Source organism: Lycium ferocissimum, chromosome 2, assembly GCF_029784015.1.
Source record: "Lycium ferocissimum isolate CSIRO_LF1 chromosome 2, AGI_CSIRO_Lferr_CH_V1, whole genome shotgun sequence".
Classification (NCBI taxonomy): Eukaryota; Viridiplantae; Streptophyta; class Magnoliopsida; order Solanales; family Solanaceae; genus Lycium; species Lycium ferocissimum.
In genome coordinates, this window is record NC_081343.1 from 66,784,140 (window position 1) to 66,799,794 (window position 15,655).

General features: G+C 34.2%; 1 protein-coding gene across 2 annotated transcripts; it reads right to left on the reverse strand.

Annotated features, from left to right (window-relative positions):
- Positions 1–12,629: 12,629 nt before the first annotated feature.
- LOC132046952 (uncharacterized) lies at positions 12,630–14,843 on the reverse strand. Of its 2 annotated transcripts, none has more exons than XM_059437806.1 (2): positions 14,694–14,843; positions 12,630–13,604 (listed from the first exon to the last, which is right to left on the reverse strand). In XM_059437806.1, exon 2 carries the CDS (start codon positions 13,552–13,554, stop codon positions 12,880–12,882), a length of 675 nt encoding a protein of 224 aa, XP_059293789.1. In that variant the 5' UTR covers positions 13,555–13,604; positions 14,694–14,843; the 3' UTR covers positions 12,630–12,879. The 2 variants fall into 2 exon arrangements, with proteins under 2 accessions (XP_059293789.1, XP_059293791.1); XM_059437808.1 differs by lacking the exon at positions 14,694–14,843 and adding an exon at positions 13,735–14,655.
- Between the last annotated feature and the right edge of the window lie 812 nt (positions 14,844–15,655).

A 15,655-nucleotide genomic window follows, 5' to 3' on the forward strand; every position in this document is an offset into this window, starting at 1 on the left:
GAAAAAGGGTCAAAAATACCTTTCTACTTTGAAAAAAGGGTTAAAAATATCATAAATTTATTTTGGGTCGAAAATATTCCCCATCCTAAAGTTTTCAAATATCATAAGTGTGACGGAAATTATCCGCCAAAATAACCCGAAATTATTTTTTAAACCCGCTCCATTATTTAAATCCGACCCAACTAAATAATTACCCATAAGATCCCCTTATTCCCCCATTACGTAGGTATGAAGTTTGAGGGAATTGGGGGAATAAGCGGATCTTATATGTTATTATTTAGTTGGGTCAGATTTTTTTAAAATGATTTGGGGTTATTTTGGGGGATAATTTCCGACAAGGTAGGGGTATATTCGAAAACTTTAAGAACGGGAGGAGTATTTTTAACCCAAAATAAGTTCGGATGATAATTTTTAGCCCTTTTTTCAAAGTAGAGGAGTATTTTTAACCCTTTTCCCTTATTTAAACTCTATAGTTTTAAATTCTAGGATAGCAATGTCAAATCTTAATAATTGGATTGTATATAAGTTTTGTACATGTTTAGTGGATCTTTTTAGGTAACCTTCTAGCTCCTCACCTTTATATATGCTATAAAAAAGAAAACTAAAAGACAAAGACATAATTCCTCCGTCCCAATTTATGTGAAAATTTAACTAGGCACGGTATGTATTTAAGAAATAAAGAAAGATTTTTGAAACTTATGGCCTAAAATAAGTCATCGATATTTGTGTGCCCGTATATTATTTCATTAAGGATAAAAGGAAAGTTTTAAATTAAAAATATAAAAATGTTCATTCTTTTTGGGCAGACTAAAAGAAAAATGCATCATATAAATTGAGGCAGAAGGAGTAGTTAAATAAACAGAAACTAAGAAGTACAGATATGCTCTGAGTAGTGCTAAAACATGTTGCCGATGGAAGTGTCATTTATTTCTTAGATTGCTCTTTAGGTGGTCGATCTGTTGAAGTCCTAAAGGAGAATAACTCCAATGAAACGAAATCAATCGTTAGTTTCTACGTTGGAAAGTTTTCCATTGAACTTGTACTGTTGTGCAATTTCTATTTATATCGACGTGCTCATTTAATTGGAAACCTACTCCCATCATTAGCTGTTGAAGCATTAGTCAAATACCTATAGCGAAATTCCCTACAGCTGTAAATGCGAAAGGACCTACTTGTGATCCCATTTCCGTTTCAAAAAAATCTGTCACCGCCCTATTTCTTTGTTTTAATTTGTTCCCTAATTTTACTTTACTACACTATCCGTAAGTTTGCATGTCTAATAAATGTGGCCGAAGAGAAGCCAGATGGAGGGTCGATTGCAATTGGGAAATTAAAGATCATCATAAATCCAAAGGGAAGTGGAAACTACTAGTAGGCAAAAGTAACTCTAATAGGGACTTGTCGTCTTTAGCTTTAGCTACCCCATGTGATGTTCCACTACTGAGATATACTATGCTCTTTCTTTGTTATCCCAAAACTAGATGCTTGCCCTTAATTGCGTTAACCTAAGCTGAAAGATATTGCATTTTGATTTTTAGATCTTTTTCCCCACTTTAGATTTTCGCATATGTTCCATATATATATATATAAACTTGAGTCTTGCATCTTTAGTTACTGAATAAGTTACGCTAAAGAAAAGAACATGACACATTTTGATTCCAGTGACTTAGATCCGTATTACTAGTATTGGGTTAAGGTATAGTAATCAGTATCGTTTAAAAATTGTGCCATAATTGGACAGGACCCTAGAGAATGAACAAATGGTTCAATTAATTGCATGTGCCCTTCACATGCTCATGCTTTAAGCTTTTAGTTCTTCCAACAGAATTGAAGGGGACTACTGTGTCCATCTGTTTAGGAGCCCCGCACTTTTCTAACCCAAAAAAAAAAATTTGGAACCAAATTAACTCATTAAAAAAAAAAAAAAAAAAAAAAAACCAAACTAGGCTTCACGCACAGATTATGTGCGTGAAAGGGGTATTTTTATTTTATTTTTCTTTTTTTAAGCTATCAAAAATCACATTTTTTTTCATACTTTGGGCAAAGATTAGTTATGTTTCAAAATCCCAAAATATCAATATTTTATATAGAACTTAATATATTTTTTTGCGTACAATAACGTCGACTCATTACAAAGTATACCATAAACGTTTGGATCGTCGTTTTAGGGGTTGTAGAGTGCCACAAAGTAAGTTTTGTTTTTTGAAACTTTGTTCTTTGGAAATCAAACTCAAAATTAAGCTTTTTTCGATCTTTGACCGAAGATTAGTCACATTTCAAAACACCGGAATATAAATATTTTATATAGAACTTCATATTTTTTTTAGCGTAAAATAATATTGGTATTACATCAAGTATACATATATGTTTGGATCGTCGTTTTAGGGGTTGTAAAAGTCGCAAGTAAGTTTGGAAACTTGTTATCTTTAAGTTTTTTTTTTTTTCATACTTTGACCGAAAATTAGTCACGTTTCAAAACGTTGGAACATAAATATTTTATTTAGAACTTAATATTTTTTTTAGCGTACAATAATATCGGCATTTACATCAAATATACATATGCCTCTTCACTCACGTAAATAAAAAATAAGAACCGGAGCATAGGTGAAAAACTAGTTGTAAATTGTTGAAACTTTAAATGGTCATAACTTTGCGCTCGGCTGAAAAAAGCTTAATTTTGAGTTTGATTTCCAAAGAACAAATTTTCCAAGCAAACAAAACTTACTTCGGGGCACTCTACAACCCCTAAAACGACGATCCAAACGTTTAGGTATATTTGATGTAATGAGCCGACGTTATTGTACGCAAAAAATATATTAAGTTCTATATAAAATATTGATATTTCGGTTTTGAAATATAACTAATCTTTTGCCCAAAATGTGAAAAAAACGTGATTTTTGATAGCTTAAAAAAAGAAAGAAAAATACACTTTTCACGCACATAATCGTAACGTGAAAGGACCAAACTTAAAAAGTTACGGTTTAGTTCTTTCACGCACGTTAATGCGTGAAGCCTATTTTGGTTCTTTTTTTTTTTAATGGGTTAGTTTGGTTCCAAAAATTTTTTTGGGGGGTTAGAAAAGTGTGGGGCTCCTCTGTTTAGCTATCCACCAAGCAATTGCTCATTATCCGGAATAAAATCTCTAACTATTTTAACAGAACTGTGGTTACATTGGGTACTGGGCAGGGATGTTAAATGGCCGGGTTGGGTTTGGGTTGAATTAATAATGACTCGCCCAAGAGTTATTTAGACTGAAATCCGTTCAGCTAAAAATGGGTCGTAACTCACACTTGTTACGAAGTTTTAATTTCTTTAATTGTTCTTTTATAATTCTCTATAGTTCTTTCATAATTCTCTACGTACCTAACAAATTTTTTTCTTTATTCATGTATATTAAACAAAAAAATATCTTTTTTGAAAATATTTTGATAAGATTTCTCATGGTCAATTTGTATTACATATCAACCCAATTTTTAAATGGGCTAAACTAGGCGGTTTAGGTTTAAAATGGGCTGGGCCAATAAACGAGTGGGTCAAATTTAGGAAATGTTGAAACAAATTGGGCAATTCGCAGAATTGCCCCTCTTTTGGGGTGGTCTTTAAATTTTGCCCCTCATATTTGTAATCTTTAAATTTTGCCCTTCGGTTAAAACCCATGGGTTCCAGGTTCAAATCCCCACTCAGTCAAAAATTTAAAAAAAAATCGCAAGGCGGAGTTTAAATTTCGCTATGCTCCCACCGGCAGAATTTTAGTTATATTTAACCAAAAGTCTGCCGATGGGGGCAGACTTTGCCTTGAGGCATATTTTTTTTTTTACTTTTCAAGGTAAACTTTTAGTTATGCTTTAACTAAAAGTGTGCCCATAAGACATAACTAAAAGTATGCCCCATAAGGTGGAACTTTTCCTTAAGGAATAACTAAAGCTATGCCGGACCCGGCATAACTATAAGTTCTGCCTTATAAGGCAAAGTTTATGCCTTAAGGAAAAGTTCCGCGTTAGGGGCATACTTTTAGTTATGTCTTAACTAAAAGTCTGCTCATAAGGCATAATTAAAAGTATGCCCCATAAGACGGAACTTTTCCCTAAGGCATAATTAAAAGTTTGTCTTATAAGGCAAAGTCTATGTCTTAAGGAAAATTTATGCCTTATGGGGCATACTTTTAGTTATGCCTTAACTAAAAGTCTGTCCTATAAGGCATAACTAGGAAAAGACTTTTTAGTTAAGGCTTAACTAAAAGTTCCCACATTTACAAGTATGCTTCAAGACTATATCTTTATTAAGGAATAACCAAGTTATTCGGACCGCAAGATACTTACGCCAAGTTCCCTTGTCAAGGCATGAGTATGCGGCCCAAGATAATCCTGGGTTATTCCTTAACAAGTGTATGTCGGGTCCGGCATACACGCGACCCAAATCTTATTTTTGGGATGTTTTTTTAATTTATCATGACGAGGGTTCGAACCCACTCATGATTTCTTACTGTGCTCGGGATCAAGTAATGAAGGACAAAAATTAAAGAAGACTAAAGAATATGGGAGGCAAAATTTAAAGATCAAAAATATGACGGGCAAAATTTAAAAACCACCCCAAAAGAAGGGCAATCCGCGCAAAAAAATGAAACAAATTGCCTTCAATTAGTCAAATTAAAAGGCAATTTGATTTCCTAAACCTAGTAGGAACTGCCATAATAAATGATGCGCCATGTTCTTAGACTTTTTTTTTTTTTTTTTTCATATGGAAAGAAACTAAGAAAGGACACTAATGTTGGAGGTAGTTCATGTGGGTCCCTCACTATTTTGGAGGTTGTTCATTTTCCTTTGCTTCCTTAATTGTTGGGTTAAGCAAATGCCACCTTTCAGAGTTTTTAAGGCCTCTTAATTCAGCAATGGATCAAATACTAAGAAAGAAAGCAATAGTGAAAATGAAACTATAAAAAGGTTAATAAATGCTATAGAGATTGCTATGTTTGGTAGATAAAAATGTCATCATTTCTTATTTATAGTGCTCTTTCAGTTGGTTGGTAAAGCGGAGAATCACTTCCAACCCAACAAATTCAAAACTTTAGCTTCTGAAGTCCCAGAGGTTTCCATGGACTTGTACGATTTTTATATCGACAGTCCTCATTTAATTTGAAACCTACTCATTTCTTTAGATATTTGAGCATTTGTCAAACGGAAAAAGAGCAAATACGCCATGTCAACTATCGGAAATAGGCTTTACGCTTATTAATTAAAGAATGACTATTTCGTTATACTCATCAATAGTTTGACTTATTTATCCATGTACTTGGTACCAAAATAAGGCTCATTCATGCCATTTTTCATTAGCACGGGTTTTATAATACTAGATATGACACGTAGCGCCGATTGGGAGTCTACGTCGTTTGATTAAATCAACCCATTTTAAATACCAAATTAATAAAAAATCCGGCCCATACACCTTACTCACCCACAATCATAATCTGGTTGAAAGCGTATCATATAATTGTAAAACTAAGCTTTAATGAAATATGGCGTGGATGGTCGTTTTTATAACGGTGATACATAAATAGATTAACTATTAATAGTGCGTAAATGAACGTTTCTATAGTTCGATGGCATAAATGGTGCAAACTATCAGTGATATAAATAAACGGTCATTTCGACGTTAGTTGAATACATATTTGAGCACTTCCGTTTGTCAAATATCTATGGGAATTCTCTATAGCATTTAATGCAGATGGACCTACTTGTGATCCCATTTCCTTTTCAAAAATCTATCATCGCCCTATTTCTGGTCTTAGATTTTGTCTCTTTTTTACGTTTCTCCATCATCAGTGCAATTTTTGAAAAGTAACTTACCCATGATCCTATGTCTGTTTGGTCCTTGCTTTTATGAGTTAATTCTCTAAATGGCCACTCATGTTTTAGGAATTGCCTATTAATATCACTTTTGTTTCTTTTAGGACTATAATATCATCTAACTATCACTAATTTTCACATAATATACTAAACACCACAAATTAACTGCTCTATCCTATACCTAGTGGCATGTCACATTTTTTTTTAATAATAAATATTCTTAACTCATTAAACCCATTTAACCAATTCAATCCATACCTTATACCCGATTATAGATTCGACTAAAAAATCCAAAAAAGCGTTACTTTTTCCCACTTATTCATATTCTCGCTGTCTACTAAAAAAGGATTAAAAAGCAACTCTTAGAACTGCTACTTAGGTGTAACTCTTTCCCCATTAAAAGATTCAAATAAGTTAGTGACTCTATCATACAAGACCCTCAGATGTCTGTATGATAGCAAACTTAAAATAAATTCAAACGATCCATGGTATGATCAAAATTTCTTATTCTTTTTGTGGTTAAAAATCAACATTTAACGCTTCTTTGGATTTTTTTTAATCAGATTTAAAATCGGGAATAAGGCATGGGTTGGATTGAGTTAAATAGGTTTAATGAGTTAAAAATATTTATTATTAAAAAAATAAAATTTTAATGTTACATGGTATGCCAAGTAGGAGAGATAGAGGCTTTTGAGGTGTTTAGTATATTCTGAGGAAAGTAGTAATAATTAGGTGATATTATAGTCCTAATAAAAAAACAAAGAATATTAAGGCGATTCTGATACACAGGTGAATTAGAATTAACTCTGCTTTTATCTGAGAGATATTGCCTTTAGATTTCTCTTCGTTCTTTTTTATTTTGTTTAGATTTTGGCATATTACTACTATATATAAGCAAGAATAGGGAGTTTTTTGTAGTCCTCATAGGGTTATTTTTGTAATTTCCAAGAGTTACTTTTATAGATGACATGTGTTTTTCATTTATTGTTCAACTTTAAGAGTTTGTCTTATTTCTCTTTATGTTGCCCTTAATTTAGTTTAATATTACTTTAATTGCCATCACATAACTTGGTAAATAAGGAAAAAAAAAATACTTTTGAGATATTTTGCAAGACTCTAATTCAATCTCCACCATCCCCCCTCCCCCAACCCGCACCAACTCTTTTGTGTTGCATGTATTGGTGTTTAATCACTAATTTTCTACGCGGTAAAAAAAATATGTGCTGCTTTTTTATTTTACTTATAAGCTTTTGTCAACAAAAAAATAATCTTAAAAATATAATAATTCACGTAGGAGTGCAGTTATTCATTTTTTTTTTTTTTGTAGTTTTCAAATATATAAATTTTATTTTAATGATTATAAAATACTATAAGTCCACATAGTTAGTAATTTAAAATATTAAAAAAATTAGAAAAAATAGTAAAAGAAAAATGGTCCGACTACCCAAAGGATAGTACCTTCACATAAAATGAGAAGGAAGGAACACTTTTTTTCCTTAACAAAAAAATGAAATCAAGAAACATATTACACTATATGCCACAATAAATCTACGAAGACACATCAGACATTCATATTCATTGCTTAATGATTCCGTCTTCTGAGATGGGATATTACTAATATAGATTTTTACAAGTCTATTTATAGATCTAATTCTCCTATCTTAAGCTTAAAAAATATAGATTCCACTACAATATTGTTTGTGGCATTCCTCTAAAAAAATTAAAATTTAACATTATTATGAATAATTTGTTGAGCTCTTATATGGTGAGCTTGCTATTGAAAGTAGTGCGTTTAGGATGGCTAATAAAATAAATGGATATAGTTTTGTGTTGTTTATTAATTTTAGGGGAAAATACATAAAAAAAATCCTAACATATACTCGGATTAATTATGACGCACCCAACCTTGCGGGCGACCTATTACCCCCCTGGTCTTATTTTTTCTGTACTTTTGTACCCTTTTTTGACTGACGTGGCAAAAAAAAAAATTGATTCCCAGTTGCACAGCGGAGAGTGTTGCACACTCTCCGCCACATTGGTGCCACGTCACTGCCACTTTTCCTTTTTTTTTCATTTGATTTTTCTTTTATTAATTATATTTGCACTAATTAACCTCTAATTAACCATTAAACCACTAATTTTGTCTTCTTCATCATTAAACCCTTCTTCTTCTTCTTCTTCATTTCAAGAAATCCATCAACCCATTTTCTTCCTCCATTAACACACACACATTCAACCCATTTTCTTCTGCCATTAACACACACACACACACACACACATTCAATCCATTTTCTTCCTCCATTAACAACACACATTTAACCCATTTTCTTCCTCCATTAACACACACACATTCAACCCATTTTCTTCCTCCATTAACACACACATTCAATTTAATCATCAATCATAAAGAGCTTATTATCAAGAAACATTCAACACATTTTCTTCCTCCATTAACACACACATTCAATTCATCATAAACCCTTCTTCTTCTTCATTTGAGCCGCCCCCCCCCCAAACTAAGATTGTACAATTTCTTCATTTTCCTTCGTTGTTGTTTGTGCTACCCCCCCCCAAAACCCGCTCCTCTTGCCCATTTCAAAGAAATTGCCATTGACACCCATTTGAAGAAATTCGGCATTCAAGGACAAACGTGCAATTTCTTCCTTTCGGGCTATGTTCAATCATGGATCGGAATTTAACAACAATGGTTGTTGTTTGTTAAATTTTCGAAATTATCCAACCCGCTTCCTCTTGCCATTTGTTAAATTTCATGGAAATTCATGGGAATGGAATTTAACAACAATGTAGAAATTACCGAATCCGCCCATTTCACGAACGAACCGGGCTATGTTCAATCATGGCGGCGTCGGTGGCGGGGGATATATGCGGCGGTGGCGGTGTGGCGACGGGCGGCGGGGGGGGGTGGTCGAGGAGAAAGAAGAAGAAGAGAAAAGGAGAAAGAAGAAGAAGGAGAAAAATAAATTGCAATTAGTAGCTTTAACAATTGAAATGTGGAAGAAAGGGAGGGTGGGGGTGGGTGAGAGGATAAAATATAAATAAATTTTTAAAAATTAATTTTTATTAAAATATAAAAACTATTTTTACTGCTTTCACTCGCTATTTTTTTTTTTTTTTGCCACGTCAGCCAAAAAAGGTACAAAAATACAGAAACAATAAGGCCAGGGGGGTAATAGGTCGCTCGCAAAGGTTGGGTGCGTCATAATTAATCCGAGTATATGTTGGGGGGTTTTTATGTATTTTCCCTTAATTTTAGCTTAAAATCGATCGTCGCTTTTGTTCTTTCTTCTTGGAATGTTTCGCAAAAAGAATGAACCGGTCTATTTGATGTTGAATTTCAACAATAGATATTGAAATACCAATGCAATAAAGGAAAATAAAGAAGAATAACATTTGCAAACAAATGATCAGCTTCGTCAACAGACTGTTGCTTTGTAATGCATTAGTTCATTTTCAATTAATTATAACGTCACTTATCCACTATTCAAGTCATAGTTTCTTTATTTATTTGAGCTTGAAAATTGTGCCAGCATTTGTTGGACACTCAAATATCTTTTTGCAATAGTTGGTTAGTCAATATTGATTTAATTCAGGAAAAAATGAGTGAAATTAATTCAATATATGATAAAGTTCAATTTGAATTATTGGACACTATATTCTCAAAAGCCTTCAATGAAATAAAAAAGAGAAGAGCTCTAATATCATGAATTTATTTGAAAATAAAAGGAAATTCTTCTTTAACTTTCAAATACTTTTATATTATGATTTAGTTTATAAGATTTTGTAGAAAATGGCGAAGTACTACTCCTTCAACAACCAATGTCAGAAAGAGCGAGAAAAAATAAAAAATAATTATAAATCTAATTTAATGTTAGTATTGGGTAAGCACGGGCCAAGCGACACTAGTGGTCTTTTATATCCCGGAGTCTTGCATCACTACTTACTGAAAAGTTACCCGAATCTCCTAGTAATATTGGTAAATTAGTGAGCTCTAAGTGGAACAAGAGAAAAGCACTCAAATACTAGGAGCCCGTTTGGCTTAGCTTATAAGTTGCTTTTTTTTTTTTTTTTTTTTGCTTATAAGTTGTTTTCAAGTTTTTTTTTTTTTTTTGCTTATAAGCTATTTTCATCTTTTTTGAGTGTTTGGCTAACCACCTTATAAGTCATTCTAACTTATTTTTTTTTTGGCTTATAAGCTGCTTTTTTTCAATTTTTTGCGCGGATTGCCCTTCTTTTGGGGTGGTCTTTAAATTTTGCCCCTCATATTTGTGGTCTTTAAATTATGCCTCATATTCTTTTGGTCTTTAATTTTTGCCCTTCGCATTGCAACTCGAGCGTTCACGCAAATCACGAGGTTACGAGTTCTAACCCCCACTCAAGCATAAATTAAAAAAAAATTGCAAACGAGTTTGGAGTCGCGTGTATGCGGACCGGATACTGCACGCTTATGGTCGACTTGGCATAAGTATGTCGAATTCGGTCCGCATAACTTTGGTAATTCCTTAACAAGTTTATACCTACAGGTGAGGGCATACTTATGGGCAAACTTTTAATGGGCATACTTTTATCTGGGACCGGCATAAACTTGTGAAGAATTACCAAAGTTATGCGAGATCAGACATACTTATGCCAAGTACGCACACAAGGCATAAGTATGCGGGGTCCGCATAACTTCGTAATTCCTTCACAAGTGTATGCGGTGGGGCATAGTGAAATTTAAACTACGCAATTTTTTTTTTTTAAATTTTAATTGTGTGGGGGTTCGAACTGGGAACCCATAGATTTTAATGAAAAGGCAAAATTTAAAAATTTTAAATATGAGGAAAATTTAAGGATCACTTTAAAGAAGGGCAGTGTGAGATTAAACTGCTTTTTTAAAGTTAAGTCGAAATGGAGAAAGTTGTCAGCAACTAGGGAGATTAACAATATTTAACTCGGTCGTTAACATGGTGATTGGGACTTCATTAAGAATGATTGACTTAACTTGTTTTGGATCTGTGTTACTAGTATTGAATTAAGGTATAGTGGAGACGTAAGACAGTAGTAATCAAACAGTATTGTATAACAATTGCGTCATTTATTGTACAGGACCCTAGACGATGAAAAAATGATTGAATGGCATGTGCCCTATCACATGCTCATGCTGTAAGCTTGATGATCTTCCAACGGAATGGACGGCAAATATTGTATCCATCTGTGTCAATCAGTGTCACTTTCAGGATTCGTTACTTTAATTAATAGTTGCTTATCACAAATCACGTCCTAAAATTAAAAAATTGCATTACAAGAACGAAATCACTATCCATGGACTTCTTTTTCTTCAAGGAAATCATAGAGATCAGAACACATGATAGGGTAAATACTTACCGTCACTTTTGAAGTATAATCTTAGTAATTAAAATCACGGCGGTTTAATCGTAAAGTAGAGCATTGGCCGACAGCAAGAAAATCACGGCGTGGTAGCCTTGTCTCCACGCAACGCAGCACAATCGTATTCCACGGAACATGTAAAATCCTTTCGCTAATACAAGAGAAACCCTACCTTTACCACGCGTTGCTAACTCATGACTCATGAAAAAACAACTGCGAGCTAATGGAAAATGGAGAAGCAACAAGATAAGCTTGATGAGTTCGATACAACACTGACAATATGATTTTATTTAGAAAAACTCGTTTATGTCGGTTAATTTTTTTTTTTTTTTTTTTTTTTTTGTAATAAGAAGTGGCATATGGTAAATCTTTTTTTTGTATACATATGTGGTCGTTTGGTAGGTAGCCAAAATTATCCCGGAATTATAATCCCGAGATTAATTTATCCCAAGATTATTGGGATAGGAAGGGATATCCATCTTTTAAGTTGGGATGCATTTTATACTTTATTTGGTACAAGGTATAAATTTATCCCAGGATAAATTTATACCTTCTATCAAATGCCAGACAAAAAATTAGTCTTTATAATATCCTCTGGCTGCTATATGCACCAAACGACCAGTGGTACTGTCTTGGTAGCATGTAGGTTATAATTTTTTCTCAAATTTTTATTTTTCATCTTTCATTTCTTTTAATTTTAATTGTTATTTATTTAACGATCAAGGAGCCAAGTACCTATACATCAAGACATACATAAAAGCATCCACTTGAATGATTTAGAAGTAACCTCAACTACAGATTCTGATGTCCTAAAAATCTTCACTATTATTACTACTACCTAACAGTTAGCAGTTTAATAAAAGTGATCCTACTATGAAACTTTGCACTTCGAAGGGGTAATAGAACAGTTCCTCAAAACCATCATACAGAACTCATTAAAGATGAAACTGAACTATCTGGAAACAGGACAACGACTTGCCACCTGATATGTTGGTTCAGATATATTATCTGATCTTCTCATTGGAATGTTATGTCATTACATTTGCCATACATTCATCCTAAATTATTTTGCACAGACGCCAACCAAACACGCAGGCCTTTCAAATTTATCCTCATTCAAGGATAATGCAATCTCAATCAAACTCAAATCAGAACACAAGTAGCCACACTGTCTATTCCACTATTGACCTATTGTAAATCCTCCTTTTCAATTTAGGGTAGAGTGAGTGGAGAATGAACTTTGATTAATGGCAATAACAATCACCAGTATACCTTCAATGTAACTCCTGTGTCAACTAAAGTAGCTACCCCTTGGCTGGCTGGTATGATCTGCCGAACATCACACAAACAAAAGAGGTTATAGCCACCCAACTAAGCAGATAACTGAAAAGCATTACAAGCCATCAAGAGCATGTGTTATTTGGTTTTCTCACCCAAAGGGGATGCAGAAACAAGCTAGAACCAAATTAAGTATTCAAAATGTACATATTTCAAAGAAAGATAAACTGGTTACATTAAATTAACAATGTGCCAGCATCTACAGATCACCAAAGTTAGAAGAAACTTCAAAGTGAGTGCAGAATTGACATATACACATGCAGAAAATCTGACAGCCACATTAGCATCAGGCCAAGACTGAATCCATTCTTTAGCCCAACAAATAAATGAGCACAAGAAAACCAACAAGTAAGAACATAAACTTGAGATTGCTATCTGCTTGTACTTGGGCTGTGTCTTGAGCATTACGAACATGTGGCCCGTGATATGCAGGAGTATATCCAAATGGGTAATTTGATGTGGTAGGATACGCTGTCGGACCAGGAAATCCATGAAACTGGAAGCTGAGTAATGAAGGAAGCAATCCACCAAAACCAGCTGACATTGTAAAGTTACCGAATCTTGCAGTTGCTGTGGGAAAAAATCCTCCCAATCCTCCCATATGACCAAGTCCTCCATGATTATGAAAATTATTTGGTTCAGGTTGAGGAGCAGTTTCAGGTCGTTGTCCTGCAGGTCTATTAGGAATTTCAAGGCCGGGGATTGGTTTTGATCTGGGATTAGTAGAAGTCCTTCCTCTGCCATAAAGAGGAACTAATTTCTCCTCTTGAATAAGGGCTTTACAAACAGGGCATTCATGGCACTGTGAGTGAAGACGTAACCATCTAAAAAGGCATGGCCAACAGTAGAGGTGACCACAGAGAGTCACAATGGGATCTTGGGCCAATTCAAAACAGATGTTGCATTCAAAATCACCAGCATCATTGTTCCCATCCCCAGAGGAAGATGAAGAGCTTTCAAATGCCCTGGTAGTTGAGTCCTGCATCTCACTCAGATATATCTGTATTGGAAACTTCAAGTTGCAAACACCCAAACCTGAAAAATAAAAGTATTAAGGGTAGGCCAAAAAGAATGAATGGCAGATGCAAGATGCATGCCAGCTCAAGTTCATTCAAGTATACCTCAAACAGTGCGTTTGGTATTGCAGAAAATGATACTTGAATACCTCAATTTGTTGAAAACATTCTTCCCAAGTAAACATTTTTTCTACTACAAGGGCCGAATGACTTCCATCACGTCATTTTCCTAAATGAATATATGATTACGTAGTATCCTGACAAATTCAGGTATTAAGGTCGGCCAAGAAGAATGAATGGCAGATGCAAGATGAATACCAACTCAAGTTCATTTACACCTCAAACAGTGTTTATGGCATTCAAAACCACCAATTATCATTCTTCCGAAGAAGATGTTTTTTCCACTGCAAGGGCGGAATGACTTTGATCGCCTCATTTTAGTATACAAATATATTTATCCTTAGATTCTTACATAGTATCCTTTGTTTCTACTGAAGCTTAAGTTGTCGGCAACCTTTAGATAAAAAATGTCACCAAAAACACTATCCTAATAACCTGCATCCCACCTTGTACCATTGCCATATGTCACAAGGTTATATCCAACATGAGACTATAAATGATATCCCAAGATAAAACATTTTCCACAGGAAAAAAAAGTTTCTAATGGAGATATTTTAAGCTATACCAAGCATTCCTAATAATGAAGAACCTCATCCTTATATGGCAGATCTAATTGATTTGCATCAACCAAACATCTTTCTCAAAGGAAAACTATGCGTAGAATATATAAGGTGAAAACCAGAACAGAACGAAAACCTCAAATCTGATCAAACCTTATATGGTACACGACAATACAACCAATAACTAAGTCCCAATATCAAATCGGCTCTATCAATCTTCTATTAACAAATTAAAGCCCAATTCATTCCAATTATTTGCCTACTAACGCCTTAATGACATATACTACAACAATAGTTACAAAAATTAAAATCTCCACCCGAAATTAAACATTTCTAATAAATAAGAAAAGCTTTTCGATTTATCAACAAAATAACAGAATAGATCAGAACAAATCTCATGACATGCAAATTGAAAAATATCAACGTACCGATTGGGAAGAAAAGCAATTAACGGATCGAAGCTAAAAAGCGGGTAATTCAGCCCTTCAATTAGTTAGTATTGACCAAATATTTTAGGGCTTTTCACCCTCTCTCTCCCAAATTTCTTACGTATTTCGCATCTAATTTCAGTTATACCCGAAACGCGCCTTTTATTGGGCCGTTTATTGAAGGGGATGTTGGACCATAGGCCCATCATTTTCCTAATAAAACCTTTTTAGTTCCAATTTTTTGTGTCCTTCAAATGCACTAGTCTTTAATTCTTGTCCCTCAAAGTGGCGGTCTTTAATTTTTGTACATTTCCCCTAATACCATGAGTTTGGGGTTCGAATTCCGGCTCAGTAAAAAAAAAAAAAGAGATAATTTTGCAATACAAAATTTTGTGGTAAAGTTAGACCTGTTCGGGCCAAAGTTAGGCCTTAAGGCAAAGTTTGATCAGGTAGAGTTTTGAGGCAAACTCGTTCAATACCAAGGTAGCAAAATTTCGCCGCATGCCGAGTTTTGCAAGTAAAATTCGCTTGCAGTTTTGCAAGTAAAATTTCGCTGAAGGCAGAGTTTTGCAGGCAAATCTCTGCCTTGCGAATTCAAACTCTACCTTGCGATTTTTATTTTTATTTTTGACTGAACAGGGATTCGAACCCTAAACTAAGGACTTCTAGCGAAGGGCAAAGATTAAAGACCACCAATTTAATGGACAAAAATTAAAGACCACCCTAAAATAAGGGCATTCCTACGAATTGCCCATTTAATTCTGGCATTCAGAGGCCCATACCTCAATATCTATGGATAGGGGTGTTTATATGTCGATTTGATTTGATTTCTATCTATTAAAATTAGGGAAAATTTAGAAGACCTCGCCTCAGGTTTGGCTCCGTTTCACTCACCTCCCCTGTGGTATACGATATTACACTTACCTCCCTTATTTTGATGTTCTTGTAAGAGTTCTTTAACT

Excerpts from the sequence above, each read along its gene's own strand:
- LOC132046952 (XM_059437806.1), bottom strand. The coding sequence starts at position 13,554 with ATGCAGGACTCAACTACCAGGGCATTTGAAAGCTCTTCATCTTCCTCT.